This window comes from Excalfactoria chinensis, unplaced genomic scaffold (genome assembly GCF_039878825.1).
Source record: "Excalfactoria chinensis isolate bCotChi1 unplaced genomic scaffold, bCotChi1.hap2 Scaffold_326, whole genome shotgun sequence".
Classification (NCBI taxonomy): domain Eukaryota; kingdom Metazoa; phylum Chordata; class Aves; order Galliformes; family Phasianidae; genus Excalfactoria; species Excalfactoria chinensis.
This window is the reverse complement of record NW_027315614.1, coordinates 25,675-40,023: the sequence shown is the minus strand read 5'-3', so window position 1 is coordinate 40,023 and position 14,349 is coordinate 25,675. Positions and strand designations below refer to the sequence as shown.

The window sequence follows — 14,349 nt, the reverse complement described above, 5'->3', positions numbered from 1 at the left end:
GTTTGTTACCATTGGAGCCGTTCTCTCCGTGGTACGGATGAGCTGGAACGCTTCAGCACTGAGTAATCCTGATCCCTGCGTGCCTATGAGGAGGCTTCCCCCCACACCTTGCTGCTGAGGGGCCAAGGAAGGCTGTTCTGGCTGACAGCTGAGGTCGGGTTACTCGTTAACCAAACACCCTCATTGATGGCTGTGGTGTTCTTGGGCCGTGTTGACCTGCGCTCGGTGCCCGGCTCGCTTTGCTCCCTTTGGCAGCAGGAGCAGAAATGTTCTCTGTGTTCCTTCACCTGAGCGATGGCTGTGCCAACATCAGAGCCTCTCTGCGTGGAATGAACTCCTGCTGTGCTGTGTGCTCTGCTGGTTGGAGCGTGGCCGGAGGTGCTCAGAGCCACAAGTGGGGCCTGGGGGCTGCCTGAGCTGATGGGGGGCACCCAGCCCACGGCAGGATTGAGACTGAGGGGCTTTGGGGTCCCTTTCAACCCAACCGTGGCTGTAATTCTGTGGCTGTGATCTTTAAGGACCTTTCCAACCCAACCATGCCATGGTTCTGTGATCTTTAAGGACCTTTCCAACCCAACCATGCTCTGGTTCTGTGATCTTTAAGGACCTTTCCAACCCAACCATGCCATGGTTCTGTGATCTTTAAGGACCTTTCCAACCCAACCATGCCGTGGTTCTGTGATCTTTAAGGACCTTTCCAACCCAACCATGCCGTGGTTTGTGATCTTTAAGGACCTTTCCAGCCCAACCATGCTCTGGTTCTGTGATCTTTAAGGACCTTTCCAACCCAACCATGTTGTGGTTCTGTGATCTTTAAGGACCTTTCCAACCCAACCATGCCATGGTTCTGTGATCTTTAAGGACCTTTCCAACCCAACCATGCTCTGGTTCTGTGATCTTTAAGGACCTTTCCAACCCAACCATGCCATGGTTCTGTGATCTTTAAGGACCTTTCCAGCCCAACCATGCCATGGTTCTGTGATCTTTAAGGACCTTTCCAACCCAACGTATTCTACAGCTCTATGATTTCACATCTCCAACCACCAACCAGGTTCCTCATATCAGCAGTACGATGCATTCCCAATGGCTTTTTGGCTCTGCTTTACCCAGCTGTGGCTGCCCCCTCCTCCTGGCTCTGCTTATGGAGCATCACCCAGCTGTGCCCTCCCCTCACTCCCAGCCCCCCAACCCCCCCACCCCCATTCAATCCCCTTGGATAAGCTGTCACAGCACCCTGGCTTTGCCCTCGGGTCACCTTCAGGTTTGAATCAGCTGCACAGCTGCCATACCCATCCATTGTCTTGCTTTCAAATGGGAACGACTCAGTCTCATAGAGAGGCATTGTTAGGTGTTCCTGCTGCAGCAAATTGCTGTGTTTACCCTCCAAGCACGGCGCTGTGTGGGGTTTGGGGCTGACATTGGCGTTGTCTGGACTGCAGCTGGTTCAGGGCAGATGTGTGGCATTATGCATGCTGAGCGTTAGGGAACGTGCCTGCGAGGCAGGAGGGAGTGTGAGTGAGTGGAGTAGCCTTGTGCTGGTTCATTTATATGCTCGAAAAGCACTCATTGAAAAGGCCTGTGAGCAGCCCTGATGCTGTAACTCCCAGTTCCCCTATGGAACGTGCTGGTTCCTCTGTGCTGTCCACTCCTTTATTGGCCCTTCTGTGCCTGTAACCCCAACATAGGGAGCGTGGTTGTGCTGGGTGGTGATGGGCAAACTGAGTCAGATCCCTTTGCTTGATACCCCCAAATGGTGACGAATGGTTGTGCTGGATGGCAACAACTCCATTTGATGTCGGATCCTCCTGTTCCCTATTTGCTGTTTGGTGTTTGTGGGTTTCTACACAGGCAGCCTCACCTTTCTGCTTGCTTTGAAGCTGTGTGCACGATGGGATGTTGCGTGAGCTCCCCTCTGCCCACAGCACAGCCCTGCTGTGGCTATAAGGGGAATGTGAGGCAGTGCTCAGAGCACGGGCAGCCCATGTCCCCTGTGCCAGCAGACACTCCTGGTCCACAGCATTCATCTCCTTGTGCTGTGAGGTCCCTTCCAACCACACCATGATCCCATGGTGCTGCGATCTTTGAGGACCCTTCCAACCCAATTCATTCTGTGATCTTTGAGGACCCTTCCAATTCATTCTGTGGTCTTTGAGGACCCTTCCAACCCAATTCATTCTGTGATCTTTGAGGACTCTTCTAACCCAAACCATTCCATGATTGTGTGATCTTGGAGGACCCTTCTGACCCAATCCATTCTGTGACCTTTGAGGACCCTTCCAACCCATTCTGTGATCTTGGAGGACCTTTCCAACCCAACCTGCTGTTTGGCTCCATGATGTTTGAGGACCCTTCCAACCCAACCCATTCTCTGACCTTTGAGGACCCTTCCAACCCATTCTGTGATCTTGGAGGACCTTTCCAACCCAACCTGTTATGTGACTCCATGATGTTTGAGGACCCTTCCAACCCGAACTGTTCTGTGATGACCTTTGAGGACCCTTCCAACCCAACTCATTCCACGATTCTGTGATCTTGGAGGACCCTTCTAACTCAACCTGTTATGTGACTCCATGATGTTTGAGGACCCTTCCAACCCAAACTGTTCTGTGATGACCTTTGAGGGCCCTTCCAACCCAATCCATTCCATGATTCCATAACCCTTGAGGGCCCTTCCAACCCAACCCATTCCATGATTCCATAACCCTTGAGGACCCTTCCAACCCAACTCATTCCATGATTCCATAACCCTTGAGGACTCTTCCAACCCAACCCCTTCCATGATTCCATAACCCTTGAGGACCCTTCCAACCCAACCCACTGTGTGCTTCCATCATCTTAAATCCCCTTTGGGTGTTGAGGTCTCGGGGTGGGATTAATTCCCCTTTGGTTGCTCTGAAGGTGAGATGTGCATGGAAAGCAAAGCGCGTTGGCTGGGTGCTCGAGCAGCCTTGGACTTTGTCTGATGATTAGCGCTGCCAATAGCCCTGACACGCACATTTCTCTTTGGATCACGTGTCAGCACTTCTCCCTTTCACCCCAGAGCTGTTGGGAGAGTTGGGATTTCCCCACAGCGCCGTGAAACTGAAGCTTTGGGTTTGGATTCAGGCACAGCAGCTTCCATCCTGCTTTGCAATCCTGGTGGTAAAGCAACGCTTCTTGCGTCAGCAACAGCTTGAGCTCATGAAACCCAAGTGCAGCGTGTGGGAAACAGCAGCTCTTGTGACTCTTTATCACCTTGTTGTGCTGAAGCCAGGGAAAGCCTGAGGGCACAGCCCTGCCAGTTCTGTATGTGATGAACCTGGAGTGAAGCGTTCCCTGTTCTGTGCTGTGTGAGGGCTCTGTGCTTTCCTGGCTGTGTTTGCTTGCAGTTGCTTTCAAGCAAAACTTAAAGCATCCCATCAAAGAGTGTCTTGTTGTTGGGGGTCCAGGTGGATCTAACTAAGATGGGTTGGGTGGGTCCTTACTGATCACAGAATGGCACTGTGGGTCCCATCCTGTTCTGCAGGCAATGGGATGCTCCTTGCAGGCCTTTTGCTGATGGGGTTGTGTTCAGGAGCCAAGATCTTTGCTACAACCACATACTGGGAACAGCTGCCTTGCATCCCTGTGCCCCTTAGCCCCAGTTCTGCATCATACATTGCAGGGAAATGAATCTCAGCCCTTCAACCCTCAGTTGGGACAGTTTGAGTTCTGCCTTTCACCCCTGTGTCCCCATGCATCCCTATGGGCCCCATGCATCCCTATGGCCCCATGCATCCCTGTGGGCCCCAGTGCATCCCTGTGGGCCCCAGTGCATCCCTATGGCCCCAGTGCATCCCTATGGGCCCCATGCATCCCTGTGGGCCCCATGCATCCCTATGGGCCCCAGTGCATCCCTATGGCCCCAGTGCATCCCTATGGGCCCCATGCATCCCTATGGGCCCCAGTGCATCCCTATGGGCCCCATGCATCCCTATGGGCCCCATGCATCCCTATGGCCCCATGCATCCCTATGGGCCCCATGCATCCCTATGGGCCCCAGTGCATCCCTATGGCCCCAGTGCATCCCTATGGGCCCCATGCATCCCTATGGCCCCAGTGCATCCCTATGGGCCCCACGCATCCCTATGGGCCCCATGCATCCCTATGGCCCCATGCATCCCTATGGGCCCCACGCATCCCTATGGGCCCCATGCATCCCTATGGGCCCCATGCATCCCTATGGGCCCCATGCATCCCTATGGCCCCAGTGCATCCCTATGGGCCCCATGCATCCCTATGGGCCCCATGCATCCCTATGGGCCCCATGCATCCCTATGGCCCCAGTGCATCCCTATGGCCCCATGCATCCCTATGGGCCCCATGCATCCCTATGGGCCCCATGCATCCCTATGTCTGATCCAGGAGTGTGTGCTGTTAGTGCTGAGGTCACTTAAGGAGCTGCTCCATGCAGTGCTAAGGGTGTGTGCAGCTTTGGGTGCTGGATGTAAACCCTAACGCAGTGACTGCTGTGGCTTTCATACAAACCTTGTCGTAACGTAGCTCTTGTCAGGCAGTCTGTGAGTGGTTTGCTGGTGTTGCAATGGTTTTTCCTCTCTCGGAGGGGTTGTTCTGTGACAGCCCTCTTGTGTGCGTGCATTAATGACAGCTAAAACCATAACCTTAAAACCCAGCACTAAAACAGCAATTAGTGCCTGCTGGTAATTACGCAGCAACCGGTTCCACGGAGCAGTGCTGCTCCACAGGAGCTGACCTGGGCTCTTCCCTTCACCTTGGGGATGTGCTGAGCTCACTTATGGGGTGCATCACTCCTGGATTGAAATGAAGGCCTTCACTTCTTCCCTCTGTGCTGCAGGAACGTCTTCAGGGAGAGCTGCACATGGGTTGCTGCAGCTTATCCCACTCCCTTCTTCTTTTACATCAAAAACAGGGAGAACAAAAGTCAAAGGGGAAGATGCTTTGAAATGAGATCCGTTTAATGCGGTGTCATCCTGAAGTAAGACCCTGTTTCTTTTCCTTGCAGATCTTTCTTCCAGCGGTAGCCTCAAAAATGGAGGTGGGAGGGCTCGGCTGGTGAAGGAGCAGCACCCGACACCTCAAAGGGTCGAAGGATTTAAGGTAAAGCCCAGCAAGTTCTCTGTGCAACTAAATGCGTGCTGCCTTTGGGGGGGGCAAGGTGCAGCCTGTTCCTTGTGTTTGGGGTCAGAAATGCCTCTTCTGGGGCACGGAGAGGAGCAAAGGTGACCCAGAGGGCAGCGGGAGCGCTGGGATTACTGCTCTGTAAGCTGTGCTGTTGGCTCTGCCCTCGAGCGCTCGGTTGGGTGAGCAGATGGGGAGCCACGCTGACGCCGGGTCCGGCTTTGTCATCATAACTTCATACACAGCTTCAGCTCCGTGCAGAGGGAGCTGGTGGCAGCACTGTAATGCTGTACTGATGTACTGATGGGGCTGTAATTTGGGATCGGCCACTAATTGGGGCCTATTTTGGGGCCTTTTAAAACACAGGCTAACCTGGAAGTCACTCGCTTCCCATGGCGCGTGCATTCTGCTGTACATCTTTTCAGTGCCTTTCACTCCTCCCAAAGCATTCTGTTCTTGGTAGGCTGCCACAAAGTGCTTGGGAACAACTAGAAAACTCCCCCAGATACCAACTATTGTTATTGTGTGACTTCAGCTTGAAATGTCCCTCGTTGGCATTGACACCTGAATTCTTTGGCAGGCCTGCAGTGGGAGGAATGTTCTCTGCAGGACGTAATGCAGGCACGAGTGGTGATTGGCTTCCTGCAATCTCCTGTGGGAAAGCCCTTTGCTTTAACCACGCACACACGTTGACCTTGGAGCCTTTGCAGCAGCAAAGAAGTAAAACAGAGGGGAAGGGAGGTGAGGGGGATGTGCTCTTTCCAGGGAAGGAGCAGCTCTTGTAAATGCTGGGCTGGAGTACAGAGCAAGCATTGCATCTCCTTCACTCGCTGCAGTCTTTGCTGTTCTGAAGGGTGGAAATAGACATGAGTCGAGTGTGAGGCTGCAGGACACGACGTGAATGTGTCGCTGTGGATGTTGGCTGATCTCAGTTCATTGCTACCTTTGGCCTTCAAGACTTACAGCAAGCTGAGCCTAGGAAGAGATGGCCCTGCAGGTCCTTTAGGAGAGGTGATACAGGCTTGAGGGAGGGTGTTCTGTCTGCTGTGGTTGGCTCCTGTTTTAAAACAAGGGGCAGCCCTGATCACGTAGAACAGAAGAAGAAATGAACCTCTCCCAGCATTGCACCTTGCTCTGTTTAGAGCAGAATGGTGAGATCACAGCATGGCTTGGTTGGAAGGACCCCAAACCCCCCCCCATGCTGACTCCTGCTGTGGGCTGGGTGCCCCCACAGCCATCTCAGGGCCCCAGTCACAACCTTGGGTACCTCCAGGGATGGGGCACCATAGCTCTGGACAGCAGCACTGGGGCCTTATTGCCCTCTGAATGAGGAATTTCCCCTTCACACCTGACCTAAATTTATCCCATCACTCTCTATAAGATCCCCTGAGGTCCTGGAAGGACGCAGTGAGGTTTTCTCCCCAGGCTGCACACCTCCAGCTCATCGTATCCACACAGCAGAGGTGCTCCAACCTCTAAGCACTCTCATGGCCTCCTGGTTAGCTTTGTGTGGCCTCATTGCTCCATCCTATCCACATCCCTCTGGATCCCATCCCTTCCTTCTGTCCTATCATTGCACCACTCAGCCCAGTGCCGTCACCAAACCATGTTGAAGCTCCTGCCGTCACCAGCGCTGCTCTCAGCAGCTGCTTAAATCGGTCCGATGGGAAAGGAATCCTCTTTACTCTTCCCCACTGACACAGATCACATCACCAACACGGGGAGGAGCTGCTGTCAATCTGAATCAGCTTCCACTGTGTTTTCCTTCTCCGTAGCTGAGGTTGGACGGAGCTCCTTAGAGCTCCATAGGGCAGCCTATGTCTGCCGTGATGATTTCAGCCTCCTTTCCTGCAGGGCATGGTTAAGAGATTGACATGCAAAGAGCTTGTAATGGTGGGACAGTGGGATGAGGACTGCAAATACAAGTAACCAGATTCATTTGAATGGGATGCCATTGAGGGAGGTGGTTCCTGCTGCAAGCTGTGCTGCTGGGTGAGCAGGGAGGAATGCAAACAGAGCTTGAGAAGGTAGGAATGAGCAGCTTGGGGCTGCAGGCATCCTCAGGAGTGCAAGAGGTGCTGAATGGAAGGCAAGGATAAAGTTCAGACATTGATAGCAGCATCTATCTGTTATTATCACCCATTATTATCTCTGTTATCAGTAATGGAAAGGGAGGTAGCGTTGCGTTGGGCTCTCCTTCCTCCTGCATTGCCCTCTGGTTGCTCCATGCTGCCCTTTGGAGCTCTAAAGAGCTTCCTCGGCCTGTTTCCATACAGAACTCCCTTCATCTTCAGTTTATGTGCTATATATACCTATTATATAGGCTTAGATTGCCCCTTAATCTATGCTTTGTGTATTATAGTGCTGTACTGCATGTTATATAGGCACAGATTATACCTTACCCCATAGTTTATGTATTACAGTACTATATTACTCATTATGTAGGCATAGGTTAGACCTTAATCTCTAGGTTATGTATTGTAGTACTCATTATATAGGCATAGGTTAGACCTTAATCTCTAGGTTATATATTATAGTGCTGTATTACATATTATATAGGCACAGCTTAGACCCTAATCTATATTTTATGTTCTAGTACTATATTACTTATAACATAAACATGGATTATACCTTAATCTGCAGTTTATGTATAGTACTGTATTGCGTATTATGAAGGTATAAATTAAACCTTATTCCATTGTTTATGTATTATAGCACTACTATATAGCCATATATTACACCTTATTCTGTATCTCACATATTACAGTGCTGTATTACACGTTACATGGGCATGGATTATACCTTACTTCATATCTTATAGACTATAGCGCTATATATCACGTTATATAGGCATAGATTGTGCTTAACTCCGTGTCCCATCTGTTACAGTGATGCACTTCATATCATAGCAATGAGTCACACATTACGCAGCACCCACTTGCGGTTTACACCTCACTTAGGGTGTTTTCTGGAGCTCTGGATCTCCCTTATTGGGTGGGAGAGCTGAGGAAGGAATGAAAACATTTAGGACCTGCTTTATTAACAAAAACCCTCGGCTTCCTCTCACCTCTTGGAGGGCTGTTGTGATAGGGAACAAAGGGAGAACAGGGTCTGGAGGTGATGGATGGGAGGAGGAGCCCCCAGCAGCAGCAGCCACCCCTCACTTCTGCCTGCAGAGACCCAGAGGTGTTTGCAGACCCCTTTTGCTTTGCTCACAGCCCAGGGTTGACCTCTGCCATGTGCCAAAGGCTCGAATCCATGGAGGTGCCTTCGTTACTGACGCCTCCGATTAATTGCTTTGTTTGTTTCATCAGATACACTATCTAAAGGCATTTGTGCCTGAAGCCACAGAAGATAGATGGACAAGCCAAGCAACTTCTGACCCTGCATCATTTTCTGGGGCAAAATTGTATGGCAATGTATCCTACAAGGTAACGTAGCCCCCCTGCAGTGAGTACAGAGGATTCCTTTTGCTTGGCCACCAGTTGTCACATAGGGAAGGGCCCTCAGGCCACACATCCCAGCCTCAGCTCAGTGCAGCTCAGAGGCAGAATTGGAGTGATTTGGCAATGAGATAATCCACGTTGCATCCCAAATCACACTGTGTGTGAGGCCAGGCCTGGCTCTGTGTTCATGGGGCAGAAAAGCAGCACACAGGAAAGCTCAGATGTTTGCCAGCACCTCAGTACAGGTGGGGGCATCCCAGTGCTGAGAACAGCAGCTCTCAGACAGCTAGAAAAGCACTTTGTGACCCCAAGGGCTGCATCAAAGGGCTGCTGGTGCCTTCCTCGCTTTCCTCAGGTATCATTGGAACAGCAGAGCTCCCACTCGACTCAGTCTCTTACAAAACTGCATTGTTGTCTTTAATGCTAAGCTTCAGCGTGCTCCCTTTGCTCAGGGTGAAAACATGAGGGACCCAACACAGCATGAGGGACCCAACACAGCTTTGGGGTGCGCTCAGGGGGGCACCCACTCAGGCAGGACGTGGTTCCCATTGCTTCTAAGGGTACACAGGCTGAGTTAAGCTCTGGAACGACGGCTCTGAGCTGATAGAAATGTGTTGTTATCGATTGCTTGGCCTTCAGGATGATGTTGGAGTTGCCTATCGAAAGCCAGAGGGGTCTGCGTGATTCCTCTGATGTGCTGCAGGAGCTCCAGGCTCAGCTGACAAAAGGGATTTAGCATCACTCTGTGGGGGGAGCTGGCGTGGTGGGGGGCAGCTGCAGTGCTCCAATGGACTGAACTGAGTTGAACGCCCCTTGTACACTTCCAGATGAACCAAACCTTTGGTTTTTTGGCCCGAGCTGAAGCTCTGTGCCCACAGCTTTGCTCCTTTGAGCCTCCTTTGCCCCATAGCAAAGTTCCTAATGGAGCACGTTGAGCAGATGAGGTGAGAACAAGGCTAAAACCAACGCTCCCTATGGGGCCGAATGCTGGGTGAGGCAGCACACGGGGGTCTCACAACACCCTTTCTTGCCCCAGGCTGCAGAATCCTGGCACGCTTTGGTTGCTGTGCTCCCTCACACACTGCAGCAGCACCTTGAAGGCTGCAGATCCAACCTCACCAAACCCACTCGCTCCTTTGTAAGCAAGTCCCGATCCCTGAATGCAAAGCAAAGATTTGAGCCATCCCCCTTTTGATCTCTTGCAGGGTGTCTGGTGAGGAATGCAATGGGATCAATAGCATGTCTGCAGAGAGCGGCCCCGGGACGAGACTGAGAAACCTGCCAGTGATGGGTGACGGCCTGGAAGCCACCCAGATGTCGACAGCGCAGGCGCAGGCGCAACCCCAGCAAGGCAGCACCGTCGGCGTCAACCCTCCCCCTCCAGAGACCTCCAACCCTAACAAACCCAAGCGGCAGACCAACCAGCTGCAGTACCTGCTCAAAGTGGTGCTCAAAACGCTATGGAAGCATCAGTTTGCGTGGCCTTTCCAGCAGCCCGTGGATGCTGTCAAACTCAACCTCCCCGTGAGTAGATGTGGGGTTTCTTCCCCCTTAGGAGGAAGGGGAGAGGGTGGGCGTTCAGCTTTGTGCCTAAAGAAGGCTTAGGGAGGAGGTGCTGAGGTTCATGGTTTGGCTTTTAGGGTGACAGGATCCCAGAGCCATTGGGTTTGGAGTTTGGATTAGCTGATGGTTTGGCTTTTAGAGTGACAGGATCCCAGAGCCATTGGGGTTGGAGTTTAGATCAGCTGATGGTTTGGCTTTTAGGGTGACAGGATCCCAGAGCCGTTGGGGTTGGAGTCTGGGGCTCCAAACTCCCCATAGCAATTCCCTACAGTGTGTAGTAGAGTCATGTCCTGTTGGGTTTGGAGCTTCTCCAGACAAAGAGACCCCACAACCTCTCTGTTCCAAGGCTCCATCCATTGAAATCCCATTCCAAATGACCCTGAACAAGTGGTGGCACAAGTCAGCTTTTCTTACAGCAGAAAAGCACTGATGTCTTCAGACATCCAGGAGTGGGGTCAGGAGCTCCAGCTGGGCTGTGGCCCCACGCAGCTGATACTTTGGGTTGCAATTCACATTCTGGGGTCTTTTAGAACCCTCTTAAAGCTTTGGGGGCTCCATTTCTTTGGGTTTTTTCCATGCTGATGGAGCTCTGGTTCTTCCTGTGGGCATGGAGGTGGAACAGGGTGGTCCCTCTCTAAGAGTTCCCCATCTGCCCTGAGATGGGAATCCCAGCACTGGATCCAGTGCTGCAGATGGGGCCTCCCCAATGCAGAGCAGAGCAGAGATGAGCATTTCTTCATAATCCATCACCTGAGCTGTTGGATTCTTTGCAGCAGAAACCCATGGACAGCTTTGCTTCTATAGCAACAGCATTTCCAGTCCTCCCTTTCTAACCACGGTGCCTAAAAATAGCAGCACCATCCTTTGTATTATCTGGATGCCTTTAAGAGGCTGAAAGCGAATCTCATTTCCTCCCTTCTCCACGTGTGGCTGCGTGGGGTACACGACCTCAGGGTCAGTCATTTCAGGTTTTAGCCATCGCTCTGCCCCATTAGGATCCCAGACACTGATTCTGTAGCCCCAAAGAGATCCCAGCATCACCCCTCACCTTTCCCCACTGCCCTTTTCCTGCTGTGTTCTGTGGGGTTTTGCCCAATAAATGGCAGCAGTGGAGCTCAGAGAATGGTCTGGGTTGGGAGAAAAGGAGGTTTGGATCCTCATAGAGGTGAGTTTGGGGGATCTCATCCCTGATTGGTGCCTCTCTGCCCTCTGCAGGATTATTATAAGATAATTAAAACACCGATGGACATGGGAACAATAAAGAAACGCTTGGAGAATAACTACTACTGGAATGCTCAAGAATGTATCCAGGACTTTAACACGATGTTTACAAACTGTTACATCTACAATAAGGTACGATGAGCTCCTCCATGTTTTCTGAGGGGGTTCTGCTGTTTTTGTACAGGCTCGGTAGGTCTGTTGTGTTGTTTGTAGCTCTTGGAAAAGCCAAGTTATAGCTTTGTGCTTTGGAGGGATAAAAACAGTGCTGCAGAGAGCAGTGCTTGGAGCCACGTCCTGCCCGCCCCTGCTTCCATTGCACTGCAGAAGATTCCCCTCCAGACAGCAGAATGATCATGGAAACCACTCTGTAAACAGCCATGGAACCATCTGGGATACAGGGAAGGGACGTGGAACGTCACGGAGCGCTGCGTTCATCACTGATGGACTGGGGGAAGGAGCTGAGCGTCAGCACAGCCTTTGGGTGCTCTGCAAAGATGGGAAGGCACCATGTTGGCAGAGGCTGTACCAGGCAGATGCTGCTCGGAGCTGTGTGTGCTGCAGAGACATCTCCTCATCTGCCAAGGATCCAGGGAGCAACAGACACCAACGGGGACTTCACTGCTGTCCTCACAGCAGCAGCCAGCGCAGCATCCCTGCAGCCCAGCCCTCATTCAGTCCCCTCTCAGCTCCTGCCCTCCCTGTTCCTCACAGCTCTTCTCCTTCGCTCCATTTGACCACGTTCTCCTCCTCTTCCCCCGCTCAGAACCATTGCACAAGACCCAGTTTGTTCCAGATGTGTTGTTCCAGCTGGATTGACACAAGCTGAAGCGCTGGCAGGCAGCTCCATGGCTCCTTTCCTCCACTCCTCACTCCCCGAAGTCTCTTCTTCCTCAGAACTCCTCCTTGATATCCACAGTGATCACTGCAGTTGCTTCCCAAGGTTTGCACTTCATCTTTAACCCACAACAACTCCAGGCCCTGGCAGGCACCGCTTGTTACTGCAGATAGTGCAGTTTTATTTGGGTTCTGCATTCTTGTCTTGTCTTGTTTTGGTCCTTCAAAGCGATGCCCATGGCCTTTGCCTCTTTAAGCCAACGCAGCACAACTGGAATGAGGCTCTGAAGGCTTCAGACCATCCACACATACCTCCGTGTCTGCTTTGTTTGCTGCCACCTTCCCACACTGTCCCACTGTGGTGCCTTCCCGTCTGCCATCAGTCTCTCGTTGGGTTGTTGGATGCCCTCCCTCGCTGTGAAACAAAGCAGAAAGTCTTCAGAGCAGCTCCCAGGCCTTGTTGGTGCCTTCTGCATTGCATTCCTGGCCAGTTCTTCCAGTTCTCATCGATTCCTGACGTGTTTCAGAGCAAACATCCAGCCCTGTGCCATGCAGTCGTGCCAATTAATTCAGAGCTCGTCAATCAAGTGTTGATGTCCATCTTTGGTTCCCACTTCCAAAGGATGCATCCTCACACCAACCTCCTTCACACCTTCCTTAATCTTTGCACATGGAGCTTCCTTCTCCCAGCCTACAAGAATTGGCCTTGTGAAGGTGTTGGCCTCCCCCATCTCCACAAGCCATCGTCCTCCTTCACTTCTTCTCCTTCCCCAATGCATGGGAAGCATTTCCTTGCAAGCTCATGCCATCTTCTATCTTTCTCCCACATGGATGCTTTGCTGAGGGATACAAAGTCAGGAGGAGAGGACAGCCTCCCAAGTCTTCTTTTTGTAGAGCAGCAGCACGGCTTGTGTTGTAAGGAGCCTTAGAGATCACAGAACCATGGAATGATGGAATACGTTGGTTTGGAAGGGACCTTAATGGTGATAGAATGATACAATGGGCTGCATTGGAAGAGTCCACTAAGGTGACAGAACTATAGGATGATGGAACGGCCTCGGGCACCTCCAGGTTTGGGGCACTCACAGCTCTGTGCAGCAGTGCCAGCACCTCACCGCTCTCACCATGAAGAGTTTCTACCTCAATGCTCCCATCTTCCCCTTTTTCTCCTCCTCCTTCCATCCAGAAAGCAGCAGCACTGCCCGCAGTGATCAGCATGGGTTGGTTTATTCCACCATCACCTATTGTGTGCTATACACAAGTATACCCAACGCCTCTCTGTGCCTTTATAAGCACTTCAGGACAAGGACTCTTCCACATATCGAGTGCTCAGGACAGCCGTGTAGAAACAGTGCAAAGAAAGATCACGATGTACAAAAGCTCCAGCAGTTGCAAAGCTGGGAGATGATAAGGATTACAATTTGCAGCCACAGAGTTCCACATCCCACAAAAGAAAACAACTGTTCTGAATTGTTCCTGTTTCATCTTTAATTTGCCCTTATGATTAAACTGGGTGTGAAATGGAAAGAGCAGGCAAAATCTTGGTGCTGAGTTTGGTTTGTTTAGAGTACAGCAGTCCTTTTGTTTGTAGAGAAGTGCCTTGCCTGATTGATTCTCTCTTATTCCTCCAGCCAGGAGATGACATAGTCTTAATGGCAGAAGCTCTAGAAAAGCTCTTCCTGCAGAAAATCTCCGAAATGACGCAGGAAGAAACTGAAATCGTGATAGCCCAAACAAAAGGGAGAGGACGTGCACGGAAGGAAGCAGGTATGGCACCCATCTTCATCAGTGAGCAGGGTGAAGAGATGGATTGTGGCCGTAGCATGTTTGGTGGTGGCACGGAGCTGGGAGGGGTGGTTGCAACCACAGAAGGGTTCTACATATGTGGAGGAAGAACTGCCTGGTTTGGGGCTGAGCTGTGGAAAGGAGCTCTGTGGGGAAGGGTCTGGGGGTCCTGGTGGCCAATGGTTAACCAGTAGTTGACCATGAGCCAACAGTGTGCCATGGTGGTCAAGAAGGGTCAGGAATGGTCAATGAGTTGACCAGTGGTTGACCAGCAGTTGACCATGAGCCAACAGTGTGCCCTGGTGGTTGAGAAGGGCCAGTAATGGTCATTGGGTTGACCAACAGTTGACCATGAGCCAACAGTGTGCCCTGGTGGTCGAGA

The 14,349-nt window shown here is 51.7% G+C and overlaps 1 protein-coding gene across 2 annotated transcripts in view; it reads left to right on the top strand.

Moving 5' to 3' along the window:
• LOC140264843 (bromodomain-containing protein 4-like) overlaps positions 1-14,349 on the top strand; it is a 46,716-nt gene that overhangs the window by 8,435 nt on the left and 23,932 nt on the right. For both annotated transcript variants that reach the window (XM_072360746.1, XM_072360747.1), the window contains exons 2-6: positions 5,003-5,097; positions 8,433-8,549; positions 9,770-10,088; positions 11,343-11,480; positions 13,814-13,949. In XM_072360746.1, the coding sequence (XP_072216847.1) occupies positions 8,530-8,549; positions 9,770-10,088; positions 11,343-11,480; positions 13,814-13,949 (613 nt within the window). In that variant the 5' untranslated portion in view covers positions 5,003-5,097; positions 8,433-8,529. The remainder of the gene's footprint in view (positions 1-5,002; positions 5,098-8,432; positions 8,550-9,769; positions 10,089-11,342; positions 11,481-13,813; positions 13,950-14,349) is intronic.